The sequence below is a fragment of the Mus caroli genome, chromosome 14 (assembly GCF_900094665.2).
Source record: "Mus caroli chromosome 14, CAROLI_EIJ_v1.1, whole genome shotgun sequence".
NCBI lineage: Eukaryota > Metazoa > Chordata > Mammalia > Rodentia > Muridae > Mus > Mus caroli.
Window position 1 is genome coordinate 77,896,638 of NC_034583.1, and position 20,316 is coordinate 77,916,953.

The following is a 20,316-nucleotide window of genomic DNA, read 5'->3' on the forward strand; positions in this document are numbered from 1 at the left end:
TACTATTGAATACAAAAACACATGCCCAAAATATAGGGGAAAATCAAGGACAACAACAAATAGGAGTGTGAGGACCCTCATAAATCAAAAGATACCAGGGACATGTTGGGAAATATGCCTAACCTATAAAACAAAGCAGACACAAACCTGCAGCTTGACTGAATACACATTTACTTAGTGAAATGTGTGCTTATGTAGGTTTGACCTTTGTTTAATGAGGGCTGCCAAAGGTTCTGTAGGTATAAAGTCCCTCAACTACCTGTAGAATAGGTAAAGCAAGAAGGAAGACAATGGTTCCTGACAGAGAAGTCAACAACTGTGAGCTTGTGGAGAACACACTTGGGAAACAAAAGCCACAAGCCACATGCTGAGAAAGAACACAGCTGGAGCTGTTACTGGGGGGTTGCTAGTACTTTGGTGGTTGTTTTCTTGCACCACACAGACTTTTTCCAACACCAACTGAGTCTCTTAACTCTTTACAACTCGAGTTCCTACAATTTACAAGCCCTTCCTTAAAGTTCCAAAGTTCATTAGGGTGGCTCATGAACTTGAGAAATTACAATCCTTACAGCTGTAGTGCTATTAAAATGGACACAATGCATGAACAGCCCGAGGAAGGAGAAGCCTACTACAGAGAATAGGTGATCCAGCAGAGCTCCCTGTTCTCTTCAGGCAAGCCACACTCCTGCCAGAAATCTCTAGGCTCACAAACCAGGAAGCTCCCTTAGCGCTTCGCTTCAGTCTTTATTGGAATACTATTACAAGGCAATGGTAATTAAATCACTGGCCATGGATGCCTAACCTAAGCTTGACAGCCTCTCCTTCCTCTCCCTTGAGGACCAGGAGGGAGGGGATGGTAAAGTCCACATCCTTTACTCACATATTTAATACATTGGAACACTAGTCTATATTGGACAGAAGGCTTCTGGAACCATCCTGTATAGTGCATTGAGGACTGCATTCTTGTGGTGTAAATCAACTTCTTTTATGTTCAATTTCAACATTACAAAAGTATGCCACCTCAAATTCTTATCTCACTGACTTTCCATAAGATATTAAATCGTCTAGTGTAGGATGAAGCCTTTTGGGGAATGGGGGAATATATTGTGTTTTTCTTAATTGTAGAAGTGAATAATCAATGATGAATCATGCTGAAATAAGTGATGGCAACATCTAAGAAACAACAGGAAAGGCATAGTGTTCACCATGACCACTAAACTGCAGGTCAACAGGACACCGTGGCAGGGAGGAAGTCAGTGTAAAGAAAGTCATTGTGTTCCTGGCAAATCATTAGAGGTTCTTAGGGGGCACACTTAAGGCCACCAGGCAGAATAATTAAGCTACCCTATAAAATGTGCTTGTGTCTACTCTACAAACAGAAATCCTACTAAGCCATTTCTTCTGCTTCATCTGCACTCTTTGATTACATTACTCGTACATTGTAGTTAAGTGAATTTAAATGTAATTGACCAACCTCTCACTGCTAGCTTTTAAGTAAGGACCAAAACACATTTGGAAGAGAAAAAAAGTGTGTAAATTCCAGGCTAATAAAATACAGTCTAATGGTTGGAGCCATCAAATGAGTAAAACTAAAGAATTTTAAGAGTCAGTCTGGCAGTTTCTTGTCCAGTAATTACTAAATTTCTATAAACAGTTTTTGTTCTTCTTCAAACAAACTTTTACCCTTGAGGCTCAAAGATGATTTTTCATGACTAATTTGAAATAGACAGGGGACTTTTCAACAGTATAGTCTCTAGAGGTGTTCCTTCACAGACGTACCTGTATATGAGCTAGAGTGTGAACAGCATGCTCTCTGCAAGAACAAGTGCTCACTCTCACAAGAGGATGCCCCTTTCAGGTGCCAGTTCAGGGGCTGGGGATTTAGAGTAGTGAGCTTGGCTAGCAAGCCTAAGGCACAGGTAAGCTTCTCAGCTCTGCTGGGGGTTGGGGGTGGGCTTCAATATCAGTTTCAAGTGCAGGCAGCTATCAGTCCTGAATTTGTTATAAATCTGAGGATTCCGAGAAGCTCATCCTAACTTTACCTTTCAACTTTGTCACATTTCTGGACTAAGAAATGAATCTTTTGCCATTCCTCAGAATAAACACAATAAAAACAGAGCTGGTATAAACTTGGCTCTTTTAGTGAAGATTCAACCAGATATGCCATCTCAGATACCTAAGGTCCAGTCCTCAACCAGCTCATCTACAAAGGAATGGCAGGGCCACCACAAGTTGTTTCCTGTACACAAAGCTGCTGGTTTTCGAACCTTCCCAGTCATATATAATATTCAAATACATACAACAGGCATCTTGCTCCTATGCTCAGACAAAGTAAACATCCCTGCCCCTCCAGGGTCCTGTATTTCTCCAACACCATTTCTGCACTTGGCATATGGATTTCCATACTAATTCCCAGATGTCTGTTATATAACATTTGTATCTGAACCAAGATCTACATACAACCTGGCAGAATACAGGTGATAATCTCTTATAAAGTATGCTCAAATGTAAAATATAACTTATAGTTCTGTTGTTCCTATAGGTTGCCATCCACATTGTACCTGATTCCATACAGGTCATGCATCACCTACACCTGTGCTGCCTATCCCAGTCCTGCATTACTCTTATCTTTGGCCTTATACCAAAAGCCAAGCCTTACCAAGTTCACCAGGACGTGCACTCAAATGCTTCTACCATAAAGTGTCTCAGCCTTTGCAACTGAAGCACTCTATAAAGATATCACTTTATGCAGCTTGTCCCCCAATGGTGGCAATTCTGTAAAAGAGGACTTCATATCCTGCACCGCACAGTTGTTTGAGACTGGCTTTACAATTAGTAAGACAGAACTGAGTTTCATCTATGTCACTAAATGTGTTAACAGTTCTAATTATAATTTTTATGAAAGTTTTATTCTTTTGTCCAAAACAAAAGATATATTACTGTATCTTCAGTAATATAACATATATGCATATCCTTAAATGTTTGTTGGAGGAATAAATTTTGAATTTATCAGAGCATTTTCTAATAAAATTAAGAGAAATAAAATGTAAAACGATGTTTACTATCTAGTTGATGAACATCTGTCAGCCTTTTGTCAAGCATGCTGTCACCATGACCAGAACAGACCAATAGTGTTGAAGAGGCTTTAGACTAGAATTTAAATCATGACATATACATTTGAACTTAAAGCGACAATGAATATAAGTTTTTAAAAATATCATGACAATATTATGAGAGCATTTTAAGTTAAAACGATTAGGAAGTATTTAGTAATCTTTGTAATAAAAAAAATGATCCATAACAAGTACTCTTGAACCTTGATTATCATTTCCTAACCAATTTATTAAATAATGTCATATTTACACTTATATACCTTGATACAACATAAGAAAATAATTTCATTATTAAAAGTTTAAAAACTTATTACCACTGGAAAAGTTAAACATTTGTACTAAATTAACTTTCCTCCATGAACAGAAACTTTTTTAGGTTAGAAACAAATTTCAGTCAACAAATTAGCTTTTCCTTTATAATGCAATAATAGCTGCATAATATTTTATGACTGTCAAGTTAAAAATAATAAAGTCAAATGGACAAGACAGGCACCAATAAATCTTAACAGCATTTTCCTCCTGACATCAATGAGGTCTACAAGGAAAGACAATTGTTACAATATTACAGTACAAACAGTAACTGAAGATCAAGATTAATATTCTAGGCTTGAAATCTAGGTTTCTGTTGTTTGGTTTGGTTTCCACATCCTGTTGTCAGAGAAAGGCTTATATTTGTTGAAGGGCATGCAGAATGAATGATGAAAAATAGAAATTTTAAAAGTAACATCAGAAAACAGAGAGCACATATTTCTGCAGTGGAATTTTACATTTATATGAAGAACAAATTGTTCTACTCTGCAAGAAGGATGTGGGACTTAAAGGGAGGAAGGATCTCTGAATGAAAATTGTATTTCTGGGACAAATCCAACTAGCGGACATCATGTTGAAATGTGAGAACTTGAAAACATTTTATATCAACGGATACTAAAAAAAAAAAGGCAAAAATTAAATCCCATAGCTCACAGAAGGGATGGTTGTTATCAATAGTCAAAATGGCCCCTACAGGTAACGAAGAATTTCATGTGCATATACTGGAGGGTGATGGTTCTGCCTTTCAGTGGCCCACAGGGGAAGTATAAAGGAAGCAGGGACACTAATTACAGATCTGCAACTCTAGCTCCTTCCCTCCAAATCCAATATTCCAGTCTAAACCTCAGCTCTGCAGCAAACTGCCTCGTGCATCCTCCCTTCACCTATCTTCAGTGGATTGCATATATCTTCCCCACAAACCATCTTCTGCCACCTATGGCTTTATCCCAGTCCCCAACTTCATCAGGTGGCTCCTTATGAAGTAAGAAACTGAGGGGGGAGGGAAGCATATAGATCTTAGAAAATGGAAATAGAAAAGATAGTTAGGGATGGATTGAGAACTGTAGGGGCAGAGTCAAGTGGAATAAGGGAAATGAAGTGGAGGAAAGACAGTAAAATTTAAGGGCAATTTGAGGGGTAGCATGAAAACCTAATGCAGTAGAAACTTCCTAAAACACATACATAGATGAAGGAGATGCAAATGAAATCTGCAAATAATGGGTGAGAGTGTTCCATCGCCTGTAACCAAAGGTAGATTTCAATACCTGAATTACATTATATCTATTGGTTTTGCTGGCCAAAGGGGTCCTATTGGGAGCTGCAAACAACACAGACTGTTGCCAAGTCTACAGGGTGCTCACTACAAATAGACAGCAATGCCCAAATTACTGAAGGCAACATCCATACAACGTATAAACATAAAGATACCCAGCTGGTGCCTACAGAGCGTCTTCACCGTTGTGTAACAGTCTTTTGGTACAGGAAGGTACTCTGCATACTACCAATGGGGAACCTAAGTACTGTCTCAGCCCGAAATCCCTTGGTCTATAATGGTGTGCCGCATGCAAAATATGCTAGGGCAACGGTGGCCCAAGGCCTGTGGAACTAACCAACCAATATCTGATCTGACCTAACATCCACTCCATGAGATAGAACCCATACCTGACACTGCTTAGGTGACCAAGAACCCGAAACTAGACAGCCTAAAGACATGGGGTAACACTGAAGACTACTCTTTTTAAAAACAAAACAAACCAAGCAAACAAAAACCCTAAAACATGTAGCAATAAAAAGACTCCTAATGACATTGTGCTACACACATATGTCAGTGTTTTGCTCACCAAGAGCTAGCCTAGTGATGCACATATCCTATCACTTTCTGTGGTTTATGTTCAGTACTCATCTTCTCACACCTAAAATGGACAATTCCATATAACACAGACCTCTGTACCCATAGCCCGCCAGTACTCCATATGAGGTGAGACAAAACCTTTTGTAAAATGATGGTAAATTCGTTTTCATAGCTAGTTTTTTAGATGCTCACTAGAAAGCTTGCTCTTACAGAGACAAGTATCTAGCACACAGTCTACTCAGTGTCTGCTTGAGAGTAAGAGTTCATGTCTTCTAAGTTCAAAACAGCAAAAGCAATTGCTAGGTCCTCATTGTTTCCTTCATTAAGTGTTTAGTATTGTCAAAGTTATTTGCTAGGAAACTGCTATTCTGTTGATATTAGCAGACATATTTATAGGCCAAATGCGCCTCACTAGTGAGTCATAATAAGACATAAGGCATAATAAGAATGGACCCTTGTGAGCAGAGAGATGAAGGTTACACATATATATAGTATAGTGCTCTTCTACATGTGTAAAGTTATACACCAATTCTTTAGACTCACATATGAATGTGAGTCAACATCATTTCTTTTTTTTTTTCTCATTTTTTTAATTAGGTATTTTCCTCATTTACATTTCCAATGCTATCCCAAAAGTCCCCCCCACTCACTGAAGGGGATAGGAATCAACCCTAACTCATCAAAGGGGGTACCTCTAGGAACCACCCCTACCTCACTGAGGGGGTACCTCTAGGAACCTGGCATCTGAACTCGAGCTGGTTAGCTTCTATGGTAATGATTTGAAAGAGCAGCTTCTCCCACATTGCAAACTCTCTAATATCTAACTTGAGGACATTTTGTTTGCCATCTAAAATTATTAGCTATGATAGCTGTAAATAAAAATCCCTTAAATTCTGAAGAATTTATGAATTTAAAGGCATTTTGTATCTGGAAATTTGACCAGCTTATCAACAGTGACCCTTAAAAATGAAATCAGTTCAATTTCAAGTCCAGTGAACTCCAAATATAACTACAAGGGCAATTTCTCTTGACTGCTTCATGATACTAGAAGTGATGGCCATACTCCATGAAGTTGAGATAGTGTCAATAAGAACAACTGTAGCTTGTTGAAAGGTACCTGTAAAAAATGCACATCATCCCAGAATCTCAATGTGACCTCCATGTAATCAGGGTTTTCATAGATGGAATTGAGTATCTATCTCAATATAAAACAATTCCTAACAAGTTACCCAGGCAGAGGATAAGCTACCCAGATATTAAAAGAGAAGGCAGCCAAACAGATAAAGGCAAAGTGTACACTGCTCTACTACAAGCCAAGAACTCACAAAAAGGCAAGAAAAGAATGCAATTTTTTTCCTTGAACCTTTCTAGAAAAATGGCCTGTTGCAACTACTTTTACATGGAATTTACAGCTTGTGTGGATATGGGAGAGAATAAACTTGTTATTTGCAGACATGCGGCTATAGTCATCCATTAAGGTAGTTCAAAGAAATTAATAAGAATTTCACTCAAGATTTTTATATTCTCTAACAACGTATGGGTTTCTGAGGAACAGTTCAAATTCTGCCCACAGCAGTTTATCAATTCTAGGTCTCTTCTCCTCCACCCCTGTAGGTTACACATTACCTTGCCACTCAAGAGACACAGGCAACTGCCATGTATGTTTATTATATATGCAGCCGGGGTTTCTTTGTAAATTACAGATGCACTATTGTAAGCTGTTCTTCTGATTGCCCTATTTTGGCATCTTTCATCTTCCTTGTTGGTGATTTCCCATCCCATGCTGCAAACGAGGAGCAGTAAATACTGCCTTACCGCCAGCAGCTTAAAGAGAGATCCAAGACCTTGGCTGCCACTACAGATACTGTTCTGCTATTTGATCTTAGCTGTGGCTCATAGGTGACACTGACAGAACTCCTCTTGAAGCTACTTCTCTTGCTGGCCAAAAATCTGCACACACTGTAAACTGCTAGTTCTTGGAGAAGATTAATGCTGTGTTGATGCCACTTTCAGTCTGTTAACCTCCAAAAAGATATAGAGGTCTTCGTGATGTAGTTTTCTTCTTCATCATCATCTATCAACCCAAGCAGCAGCGGGTTCAGGAAATGTTCCTAGCTCAGTATCTCAAAAAGTAATCTTTAGCTCCAAGTAGTTCCTGCATGGCCAGTGTTCTTCAATGTCACATTGCAGCATCTTTAATCCTTCTACTGATCGTGGCCATACTGCTTGTGTTCCAGCAAGCTGCTTTCAGAACAGTTTATACTTGCACTATAAAATGATTATACTAACAACCTCATATTCAAGTTTCCAGTTTGAACATTTGAAGCCAAATCTACATTGACGCTCCTAGAAATCAATCGTCAGGAATTACATATATGGCTCTCTACCATTATACACGGCATGTAATACAAAGTAAATAGTAAGCAGAAATCTAGGATTACCTTGGGAATGATTAAAAAAAAACTGTGCTACTTTTATATATTAAAAAATTATTGTAAAATCTCATATATCCCATTATCTATAGATAGTATAAGCAGCACTATTTAAGTAATTTATATTTTGAAAGCAAATTTACCTTTATTATCTCTAGCTTTATTAACTTCCTAAATATATTCATTAGATGTCTATAACATGAAATTAAACACTGTAATACATCCTAGGAGTTCTAGGCTACCCTTATGAGCACAGTTTTTATTCATTGTAGACACAGAGAAAACAGCTCAGAAACACTTCAATCTAACCTTGAGAGAATAAAAACATAAAATGATCTACGTTTCTGCTTTGGTTACTTTCATCAGGTAACCCAGACTATTCCCAACTATCATCAATTACATGTTTTAATTAAAATCACAAGTATTACATATGCAAAGCAGGGATAAATAGAAAAGAAATATACATGCAAGAACAGTGAGGAAAAAAGATACACAAAACCAACCTTGGCATATGCCAGCATAAATGAATGCATCTTAGGAGTAAACCAAAGAGATACCATCAGTTGAACTCTAACATTAAATGTGAGTAGTCACAAGTACATTTAAGAATGTTTCATACTTCCTTGTGTATATATTCATTTATGACTATTCACATAAAAATCCAAGAATATTTGTAATTGTTTACAAGTGAGGTAACTAGTAGTTTGGACAGGGACCTTCCCCAGTTATAAATTACTCACTAGAGCTTTAAATATTGCATTTATAACTGCTACTAGATCTAATCTTATAAAATAGAAATAATCAGAATATGCTATCCTATGGGTAAAGATCTCCAAACAAAAAAGAAAAAAAAAGCTCCATTTGGTAGAGTCACTGTCATAAGTAAAATACTAGTTGGCTTAATGCTAACTTCCTGTTTCACAGCTATGGTGGTGGCAGCCTTGCTTTCTCTGTAGCCTGTCACCTCAGCTTGCATAGGACCATCATCTTAGTATGTCACCATATAGTCTCCCTGTGCATATCGCCAAGGGGAGGCTAATAACCTAGCTTTTCCTCTTCCTACGGGGACAGAAGTTGGGTTAAATAAATGTACAGTTTAAGACAATGTTCTCACTTTAAGCAGAGAAATCACAACCCTAACCACAGTCAAGTTCAGAAATCGTAGAGGAGTGATGACATAGGAGCTTATCAAAAGCACAATTCAGGCACTAAAAGCAGAAGTAGATTTCCTGCCTCTTCACAATGCCATGAAGCCAGTATCTCCTATCACAATGAGTAAGTCATTCTTTCATATGTACATCATAAATTAACAGAGTATCTTATCAAGTAAACTCAAGTAAATAGAAGTATACATTAAGTTCTAATATCATACAACATGAAACATCAAGCTAATTGTTCATCTCACTCAAACTATAAACTTCCAGCCTAGAAATCCACTCCAAAGCTGATTACACTCAATGAACACAGTGTTAGGTTTGTTGGTAACTCTGCGGGGGTGGGGGTGGGGGAATGACAATGAACAAATTATTAATACCAAATATCCTAACAGTTTATGTGCCTTCTTATAACATTTGTCATTTTGAGAAGGCAACAGCTGAGAGTCCATGGCAATCTTTAGAAACCTGAATGCTGGCTACAGAAGATGAATGTGAAAATTTCAGACAGGATACAGTTTCCAGGTGGCAGCCACCTGGAAATTTAGTGTTCTAAGTGCTCACAGTAGGTGAATAAAAGAGAAGCATTTGGTATTTAGTTAGGTATTTATCAAAAAATGTTGGAAATTCATGAGGAACTAGAAAGTAGGAGGTATATTTAGCAGGCAATTATTTGGGTCAGATAAAAGAATTCCTAGTTAGAAGTACACTGATAGAGACTGAGAAGCAAAAAGAAGTATATTAAACAAGACAAAAGAAAATCAAAGCCGAACATCAAGGAATCCTTTTAAGTGGTAAGAATGCACACATAGAAAAAGTTACAAGTGGGCTTTGGTGAACCGTCTTGACATTCTACAGAAAGTCACTTCTTACAATAGACTCCTCAGAGCAAAGTCCACTCCCAACAAGGCTAGGAACAATCCTGAGACAGAGGAGGTAAAGATTCCCAGGACAGGATTCATCCTTAAAGGAAAAGTCAAATACTGACATACTTATGTGAGGTTCCAACAAGCTCCAAAAAGACAGCCGAGAAAGATCACGGAAGGGAGAATGCCATCATCCTCGAGATCACAAAAGAGGGAAAATCTAGACAACACTGCAGGCCTCAGCTTAGCCTATAATGGATTCATGGGCAGAATCCAAAGTGGCCTGCATTGAGTTACTGAAGGTCTTACAGAAAACCACAAACAGGATTAAAGAAGTCAGAAGGATGAGTAAGTTTTCTCAGGCAATTAAGTTGAGAGGAGAAAATAAAAGTGTGGTCTCTTATCCTGGCCAATGATGATCCTCACACCTATGTGAGATGCAGAAGAAAACAGCAAAAGGTGTGGCAGGCATAGGCATGGAGCTTAGTTGAAAAGTCTGTAAAGTAAATTTGTACATCATTACATACGCTGGCTTCTAAGTCTTTGGGGATGGGAAAGACAACCTCAGGAAAAGGTGGAGTGAGAAAAGAGAGACAAGAACTCAGTACATATGTAGAGATCACAAAAAAAAAAAAAAAAAGAGGAGAAAAAGCAATTGAAAGGTGAGGGGGGAAAAGACTGTTGAGATACGTGTCAGATGTATTAGACTGGCGAAACTGAAAGAAGATGGAGAAAGTATACATTGGACCAATGATACCACAAAATTTCTGATTCAGTAATCACTGAGCATAGCCTTGTTGAATGGATGACTGACTAACCAGTATCACACTGTAAACTAGAGTGTTGACAAGGGGTGAACAGAACGTTAAAATGACCCTCAACCACAGTTTTCTTTTTTATCGTTTTATATTAATCATGTGTGTATGTGAGATAGTGTGGGTATGTGCCTGTGTAGGACGGAAGAGAGCATGGCATCCATTGAAGCTGGAGTTACCGAGGGTTCAACTGCACAGTATGAGGGTTGGAACCAGACCAGGGTCCTCTGGAAGAGGATGTAACTACTAAGCCATCTTTCCAGCTTCACCTTAGTCTCATTCTAATCTATCTCCCAAAAAGAAACACAATTTGTCACTTCCTGCACATTAATAATTATCCCAATTTTATAGATTTCTAGGAGCTAGTAAACAAAACCTTCACAAACTAAATTAATTTTAATTATGTAGACAAGAATATTCAACCCTTAGAATTCCATAAAACAAAAATACTACCATGGTATGCAGAAATGCAATAATGAACCAAAATATTTTCAGTGAAACACAACAGAAATGCCATAAGCCATTATTCCTTAGAAAAGAAGCATCCTAATGAAGTAGATTTTTGAAAATTGTCAGTCGGGTAAGCTCATTAGTTGCAATGAAAGTTCCCCCTGCTGATCTAGGAGTACCTAATGACCAGGATTTGTTATGGCTCAAAAACAAAGGTACTTTTTAATTCATGTGATAGCTCACCGAGGATGTTTCAGAAGTGGAAACTTTAAAATGATGTGTAAAAACACTCAATTCTCTTAATCTAAAACACTGCATTTACCCCTCTAATATTTCCTTCATTAATTGGATCATATAATGAAAAGAAAATTATGCTTACAATAATCTACACTATTAAAAACCATTATTCCAAATATGAAGTTTGCTGCTCCCAGTGAAACATATTAGCAATATCTGCTGACCCCTCCACACGCATGCCTTCCCTGTAACAGATGGAAAGCAAACGCCCCAAGGCCCCTGAAAGCCCCTTGGAACAGTGAGAAGGAAAACAAACAGAAAAAGCAAATCAGTAACTGGTAACTCTGCAAGTCTTTATGCAAGCTAAATAATTTTTAAAAGAACACAATGTCAGGATATTTATATAGAATGGTAAGTATAATTTAATCAGTAGAAATTAAGTTAATATTCTAAAATTTTCTTTACGCACAAAAAAGTGCTAGAAAAACATGCTAAAAAGTTTTATAAAGAAAAAGACAATGAGGCATAGTAGTTGACATTTGTAGTCTTGGCATTCTGGAAACTCAAGCAGGGAAGCTGCTTCAAGGTCAAGGTCAGGCTGGGCAGCAAAGGATGCTCAGAGACAGTTTGGGTTTCAGAGGAAGACCCCACTGCACTTCCTTGTCCCATTAGAAGCATTTAACAAAAATTATGAAACAAGGCGGTGTATACAATCTTGAAATCTCTGCAGAGATAAGGGAACCCAATGTTTGAGCTCATACTAGGCATAAAAAGGAGTGAGTAAATAAGTCTACAACTACATAAAGGAATGGGGACTGGGAAGAAATTCCAAGTCTTTATCTAAAAGGATGAGCACTGATTCTTCTTACCTACCCAATCATATTTGCTCCAGGTAAAGAACCCTTCTGCATTTCAAGGGATTTTGTGCCACATCTATACATTATTATGTTATGTAAAATTTGATGTTCATCAAGGACAATCAGAATTTCAATTTTAGCTATCATGACATTTACTCGTATATAGCAAATTTTCAAAAATCTCACTTAGGAAAGTCATTTTCTTTGTCTTACTCGTTTAATTGCACTATATATACTTTTTATATTGTTTCTTTAATTGCACATATTACAATGTCTTAAAAAATAAATGGTAGTCCTTATCTATTCTCAATTATATTTATACATAGAAACATATATATCATTGTCTGCCTGTCTGTCTGTGTCTGTCTACAAAAATATTTTCTTATACAACGGCTACTGAAAGTGGCAGAGGGATAGTAATATAGCACCATTACAAATGAGTAGAAAGGAACCCAGAGCAAGTGCTTACCAAAGGCCATAGGGACTACATACTTCAGAGAAACTTACTTACCAGGGTAAAATGATGGAGAACATCTTAACAATCACATCTCTCTTAGTATATAATCTCCTAAAACTGCCACTTTACGGCAAATGAACCTTTTAACATACAGGGAGTAATAAAGATGTTTAAGAAGTAATATTCCCTTTTGTGTAGAAAACATAAATTATCCTTTTTCAGGTTCTCAAATTCCAATATGAGGAAGGAAATAAAGAGCTCACCAAAACAATGGTTTGCTATTACTATCAATAATGGTCAATGCCAAAAGAATACCGCTACCAAATAATTGAAAATGTGGTATCTAAAGCATGTCTGTACATTGGTTATGGGGAGGCAAGTAGTTGTTTGGTTTTTTAAAAAAATCCATGTTGAATATAACTAAATATGGCACATTTAAGATGGCCAAATTTTTGAAATTTAAATCAGAATAAAATTAAGTGTCAGCAAAAGGCTCTATCTGAACTCTTGACAGCCTTATTTAAGAGCACAGTAGGGTATGAAGCCACGTTGCTAATTTATATATTAGGAAAGATGACTTGAAACTGGTGGTCTTAAACCTAGCAGGGTCACAAAGGAAAGCTCCACTCCTACAGAGAGGCTTGAAACCTGGACAAAGGAAGATACTCATTTTGGTCTACAATAGTGTTTGTGAAGGACACTGGGTATTTATAAATGACATGTGATTAGGAAGACCTGCCAAAGTATAGTGGAGTATGCTAAGCAGCAGAGGGTGGGATTAGCTGGAACTGGTGCAGGTCAATCTCCACAACAATGCGCTTATAACAACTCAATAGCTAGCCAAAGAAATTCATACTCCTAATAATGGCAACTGATAAAATTAGCCTATAATTTCTTTTCAAATAGTCTCATTCCATAAGAAATTATTTTTGCAAAATAGATAATATGTACAAATAAAAAGCATTATTTTCGGTCTCTTAGAATTAAAGATCAGAACAATGACATAGATATTTATAAATAAAACCACAAACCTCTGCTAGCTTTGTCTAAATGTGCCAAATCGTCCACAAAGTGAAGGATGTCAGCATGCTTTTCTTCACATACATCTACCAGGAAATGGAGGAGTGTGGTTTTCTGATCTGCAGATTTTGTATCCTTTAGCTAAGTGAACGAGAAGGGAGAAAACACAACGTATGTTAATAATCTACTGATTCCTGTAACACCCTACTCTGTGGACTAGAAGTTAGCTTGAAAACCTGCTCCATTCTGAAAACATTTGAATACTTTAGTACGTTTTATTTGATATTGGTTTAAAAGTAATATTTGTAATACAGGAGAAATGACTCAAAAGCAATGTACTATGCAATCCTTTGTGGGGAAAAATGAAATGCCTAGGAAAGTAGAATAGCCTGAATATCTATGGAACAGTAGAACCAAAAACAACCTGGGCATTTCATGCATTTATTACTTGGCATATAGTCACGGTCTACCTGTCCCACACTGTAGAGTTTACGGTAGATAGAATGATAAAATAGTGTTGCTTCAAGTAGTCACTTCATTTTTTGGAAAAAAAAAAAAAAGACAGCATATTCGTACTGTAGCAACAGACATGATAGTAAAAGCACTCACAAAGAATATCTACGAGGCTATGACACCTGAGAGGAACCACTGAAATCAGTAGCTGGATAGGATTAGGGAAGAGCATGAGAAAATCCTCAAGCACAGGCAGACAGAACGCATCTGGGAAGTGCTTTCTAAAGACAGACCTGCCTGCCTGTCCTCCAAGGGTTGCCTTGCTGGAAGCTTGGACTTTGGTTGTGATACTGGGAGGTGGACTCTGTAGGCAGTATGGCGTTTGAGGAAGTCCTAAGGGATTTCTCCTCTGACCCCTAAGTTCTTACAAAAGGATGTGACAGAAATCCAGCGCTCATCGTAGCTCTGTTCCTGTGACATGTGCATCTGTGTCCACATATTCCCTGTTATTTATATCTGTCGTGCTGTATCTTAGCAAAGAGAAGATTTTTAAGATGATCAGAGCCTCGGCACAAAGCCCTAGGACCTTCAATACAGGGAGATGAAACCATGAAAAATCTGTCATAGATAATATAGCAGTGCAAAGCTGATAGGCACAAGGCTGTAAATGAGAAAAAAACATGCATAGGTTGAGTATCTGGAAACCAAAGATGTATATATGTTGGGGGTGCAAACAGGGTCAATGGAAAGATATAAATCTGAAAACTGCAGAAAATAACAAAAAATAGACCACATAATGGAAATACCCTTTCCATAAGCATTGGAAGCTATTGAACTGGATGAGAGATGGTCACAGGCACATGTAAATACATCCCTGCAGTTTGAGAGGATAAAGAGTAAAGGAAGTAATGGAGGCTAATGGTAAAAGCAGCACCAGCAATCCAGGAAGGAGACTAAGGCAGCCTGCCCTGAGGGTGGACAGAGGTATGGAGGTGCCAGACTGTGTGAGCTGGGAAACTCAGCTGACACCGCTCATGGAGACAGTCCAGGAGCTGATTGTGGAGGGGTAGATAGAGAAGAAAACACTTTTAGTCTTGAGTAAAATAAAACCTAGGAGGTGATAAAAGTAGTAGGCAAATGGTAGAATCCTGAAACGGTGGGCATTTACACAAGAAGTACCTCTGCTTCTGCTCGCATTCCATCAAAAATACCTTGGCATTTTATTCCTATTTACACTGAGAAGTTTTAAGATAGTTATCCCATATTCATATTTATACTCTTACTCTTTCTTTAATATAAACATACTTATATATGTATATATAATAAATAGATAGATTTATTATATGTAAATGTACATGCTTATATATAAATATATATGATATACATATATATGTAAATCTAATATAAACACTGTGTGTGTATGTGTGTGTAACAATGAAATAAATGAGTCTTGTCCTCCCTAAAAAACAACCCTGAACTTTTCAGGGATGACACTATTCCTGTGGAAAATGCTGTCACACCTTGTAATAACACACTTGGTCTTGGAAAATATTGTGAGCTCCTTGCTTTCAAAATTAAGGAGTTAACAGGCAGGTACACAGATTGAAAAGTACAAACAAAAAACAGGCACAGGCTTGAGTTGGCAAAGCTTGACCAATCTGGGCCTGACAGGAACAAGGAATGCAATCAGGAGGGAGTAGTGGTTATACTCGTTTTTGGATCTTTGGAGGTTTGACAGGGAGAACAGTATGGATACTAAGCTAAAAGAAGCCTGGTATAAGTTTCTACCACAAGAGTCATCATTCATAATCGATTCATATGTAAAGAACACAAGCAAAAACCACTCATCTTGTGTCAGAACTGACCAGAGAGCTGGAGGTTGTAGTGCGATGGTGCAGGGCAACACTGCTTACTTTCCAACCATCTCCACGTTAGACTGAGTCAGTGTGTCTGTCTCTATGTGTATGTATATTTCTAGTGTTTTTCTTTTTCTGTTTTTCATTATGGTTTTTGTTGTTTTGTCATTGTGTGTGTGTGTGAGTGTATGAGTGAGTGTGTGTGTGTGTGTGTGTGTATGTTTTTTCTAACAAGAAAGGTAGAAAAGGAACTGAGTTGGGTCATAGACATGTGGGGAGGACCTAGGAGGACTGATGTGTATTTGGGGGTGGTGGTGGCTGTGATTGAACTGTAAAAAAAATATTTTTAATAAAATTGAATAAATACAAAACAAAAATACCGAGCAGAAGTCACTACTGGGCAGTGGAAAACACAGCTTCTAGGTCATCAAAAATAAAGAAAAATGTACTGGAAACCCTGGGTTAGTCATCTGACAGAGTCCCATGAATGCATATGAAAGTCTCAAATACTGGTCTGGACTACTGAATAAATAGCTCCTGGGCTGAGAATGTACTTCAGTGGTAGAATCCTTGCTTAGTGTATTTACAGCATGAGCCTGCACATGCATACACATGCACTCACAGTCTCACACACACACACACACACACACACACACACACACACACACATATACTACCACTGTCAACAACAACAAGAGCAACAAGAATAATCCTCATATTTCTTCCAAAATACACACTGAACACATTATTTAAAACTATCTTCTTAAGAAGCCACAGACACCTCAAAATATCCCAAAATGTGTTTCAATAGTACATTTTGAAGGCTCCATTATGATAAGATTGCCATTCACATATATGGATGACCTTCTAATGAGGCACACCCTTAATAAGTTAATAGCCCAGGGTAAGCTATTGGACCCCAGTTTATGCATAGGAACCATTATAAAACTGAGCCAAATAATTTAAAAAGGAATTCTAAATTCACTTTCCAATCCAAACTCAGTAAACATACATTAGAATGGATTCAAAGTGGTCTTAGAGAAACAGCAGAAATCTAATCCAATCAGAGGATACAAATAAGGAGACTCAAAGTTACTCCCCATAGTTCATTCTACACACTTGGGTCAGTTGAAAATTTCCAGTCCATTGTGTTTAGAGATTTACTACAAACCTTAATCTGATTTATAACCATCCTTATTATTCTGTCCCATTCAAAGTATCATTTTTAAAAGTTAAAGCTCAAATTCATCAAACATCCACTTCTGTATGTTACATAAAAACATTAGTCCAATTAAAAAATTGGTTTTGAACCTACATTCCGTTGTTTGTGTGTAGTGTATGTAAGTAACCATTGGGCATACTGTTCCTCCTGTGGACTCTGAGCCACCCACTATTATCTTCTATACTGTATTTCCTTCATGAGAAACTGATTGACATCCGGTGTGGAATCTGACTAAGAAAAATGTCATTGACCTCTATGATTTGCAGAGGCTTAATAAAGTTTTCCATAAATTCTTATGATATAGCTAAGCAGCCAGTAACCATTAGGATTAATATTTTTACGAAATCTATGATAAAACTATAATCCACGGGACCACTCTCAAACGTTATCCAAGATTTGTGAGAATAAAGATTTCAGGTTATAGGATACAATAGAGTAGAATAAATGCAAGTATTTATGTGAAACATCGGTTGCTTGGGGGCAATGAAACACTAACACACCAAAGGAAGGCAATGGTTTCATAGGCCATCATATCAAAAGTCAACTGATCAGCAAGGCACATAGTGGGAGAAACCTAGTATCAGAGAGGATAGCCACTGAATACTAAGAAGAAGCCCACGCCAACCATCTCCTCCTAACTGTTACTTAGGAATTTTGAGACTTCTAACAAAACAATCACTCAACACTTCCAGACTGCTTTGAAACTAGCTTAGTAAATGAGTGGCTTGGCTAAGAGGCACCTGTAGCTGACCCAGGTGGCCATAGTGTCCTTCCTGCCTAAATGGCTGCTCTCTTTCTCACAAACCATGTGAAGGTACAAAATTTAAAGTGAAGCTTTCAAGAAAACACAAAATCATAACAAAGCACATTTAGAAATATATTATCCACTAGTGCTCTGAATTTTTAATTTTTGACAAACATTAACAACAAATGATACAGTCTGTTTTTAGTAACCACTTTCTAATCAGTGACTGAATTACAAGTAAAATCGAGAGACAGTGCTAATTTTGTTGAAATGAAAAATAACTTAAGCACACTCTGTAATGCTTTTTCTTGGAAAGAAAATGAAATTTCATTCGGAATCTTGTTCATATTAAAATAGCCTACTTAAATCTTAAACAGACATTTCTTGACAAGATTTCCTTCTGTATGATTGTCAAGAGACTTATCTGACAGATGATAATCATCACTGTTAAACAGAATTCCTAATTCATGGATTGTTTCTTTAACATATATTAAATGTGGCATAAATGTCAAATAAACAAAAAGATGGATGGAGTTTCTCTAAACACTCTGTTCATTCCAAACAAAACAATGTTAAAAGCAGGCCCCAAAATAAATCATGGGCTTGTCAATATGCAGTAGATCTCCCTTGTAGTGCCAACGCAAGGTTTTGGAACATTTTAAAGGTACTCAACACAAACTTGGATGACATTTGAAGAATATTCTATTGTTTTAGTGACAAGGGAAAAAAACTGTAAGATCAAAACCACATATTTTCTTGTAGATCTCAAGAACAAAAAAACCCTATAGCCGTTTACTCACTGAAGAAAAATTATTATCTTAATAATGTAACACCAAAACCTCCTCTGGCCATAATGCTGCTAATATTTAAATGTACATCAAGACTGCAGTGTCTCTGTAGAGTTTATAGACCTTGGTGAATGCTTTAAAAACAACCCAAGTCTTAACCTTGGAATGATACAATGAACAATCTAGAAGAATAGTATTTGTCAATTACTCTGAGGCATGGACCAGTCAAATCATACACCACACATCAGTCCTGTGTAGCAAGCATCTGCCAGAGTACATGGAGGGAGTCAGTATTATGGCCATTATTTATGGGACAAAATGAATTCGGAGAGACCAAGTGCCTTATGCAAATCATTGCTTCCACCTAGAGAGCATGACTGGAGTGCATGAGTGTGTGATTCTCAGTCACTGTAAAATATGATGGTTCTAACAAAATGCTTTAAAACACAGTGGATGGAAATAATAGCAAAAATCCAAAAGAGCACCAAAAACAACAGAAAGGTTCAATGTCAGTTCTCCTCTATTTCTAGCCCCCAGACCTCTAGAAGCAGATACCCTTCCCTAGGCCATCTGTACCTGAAGGAGGGTGCTCTTATTTCAGCTGCTTTATTTACAAATAAAAACAAAACAACAACAACCAACAACACTTGTCACCTCACATACCATTAGTGCTTATGGATTTCTAACAGACAATTTGATAATACAATTCAGTCATCTACACAGGAGGGAAAGATATCCATAAATTTTAAGCAGACATATAAGATCTTATTTTAACTTCATATTTAATCTCTTGTTCTTTGTAAAATAAAGTTTGTTGGGGATGGATGAAATAGCATCATGAAAAATAAACTCCGTGTGAAGAAAACTGAGGAAAGTCAGCACCACATTCCTCCAGAGCTTTAAAAACTCAAACCCTGGACCACGCTCTGTGGTGAACTAAAGTATTATAATAGTTACTATTTTCTGATATGATGCTATGCTAGATCAATATATGAATTACTGTGTTGATATACTTTTCTTGTTAAATATGGATTCTCCAATATGAATTGTAAAAGAATCCTTATGGGTAGTTTAAAAAAAATTAAATTTACTAGAGTTTAATATTGTCTAAACAAAGTTACTTCTTAAAACTGTTCAAAGTATCCATCTTTTAATCTAACTGTATTAAATTACATGCTGACAGAATAATCAAAATCATCAATATGAATGGAATAAACAAGTTATATTAAATTAAAGTCAGTTTTAAGGTTTACATTAACAGATAAATTTTCAATTTAAATAATAAATTCCATACGAGCTTGCCACATGGACTCCATCAGCACTTTCCATAAATATGGTACACTATTATAAATGATGTGCCAACATCATTAACTATTCCTGTTAAGTCGGGCCATTCAGCTCCTCAAGGCCAGCTTGTTCCCTGCCTCGTTTGGGAATTACAAACAAGACTCTAAACTTTTGTGTGTAGGCTTTGGTGTGGACGTGTTTTCAGATTCTCTGGGTAAATATTTATGACTAATTTGTAAAATATATTGTATTATACAGAGTTGTGCAGTGGTAGGGTACACCATTAATACAAAAACTATGAAAGGCAGCGTGATTTCTGAATTCAAGGCCAACCTGGTCTACACTGGGGTTCCAGTACAGGCAGGGCTACACAGAAACTGTTGTCTCAGGAAAAGAAAATGAA

General features: G+C 37.2%; 1 protein-coding gene across 3 annotated transcripts in view; it reads right to left on the reverse strand.

The window, feature by feature from the left end:
- Positions 1-20,316, reverse strand: part of Diaph3 (diaphanous related formin 3) — a 473,693-nt gene that overhangs the window by 191,917 nt on the left and 261,460 nt on the right. For all 3 annotated transcript variants that reach the window (XM_029469353.1, XM_021182083.2, XM_021182084.2), the window contains one exon: positions 13,574-13,703. In XM_029469353.1, coding sequence (XP_029325213.1) covers positions 13,574-13,703 — 130 coding nt within the window. The remainder of the gene's footprint in view (positions 1-13,573; positions 13,704-20,316) is intronic.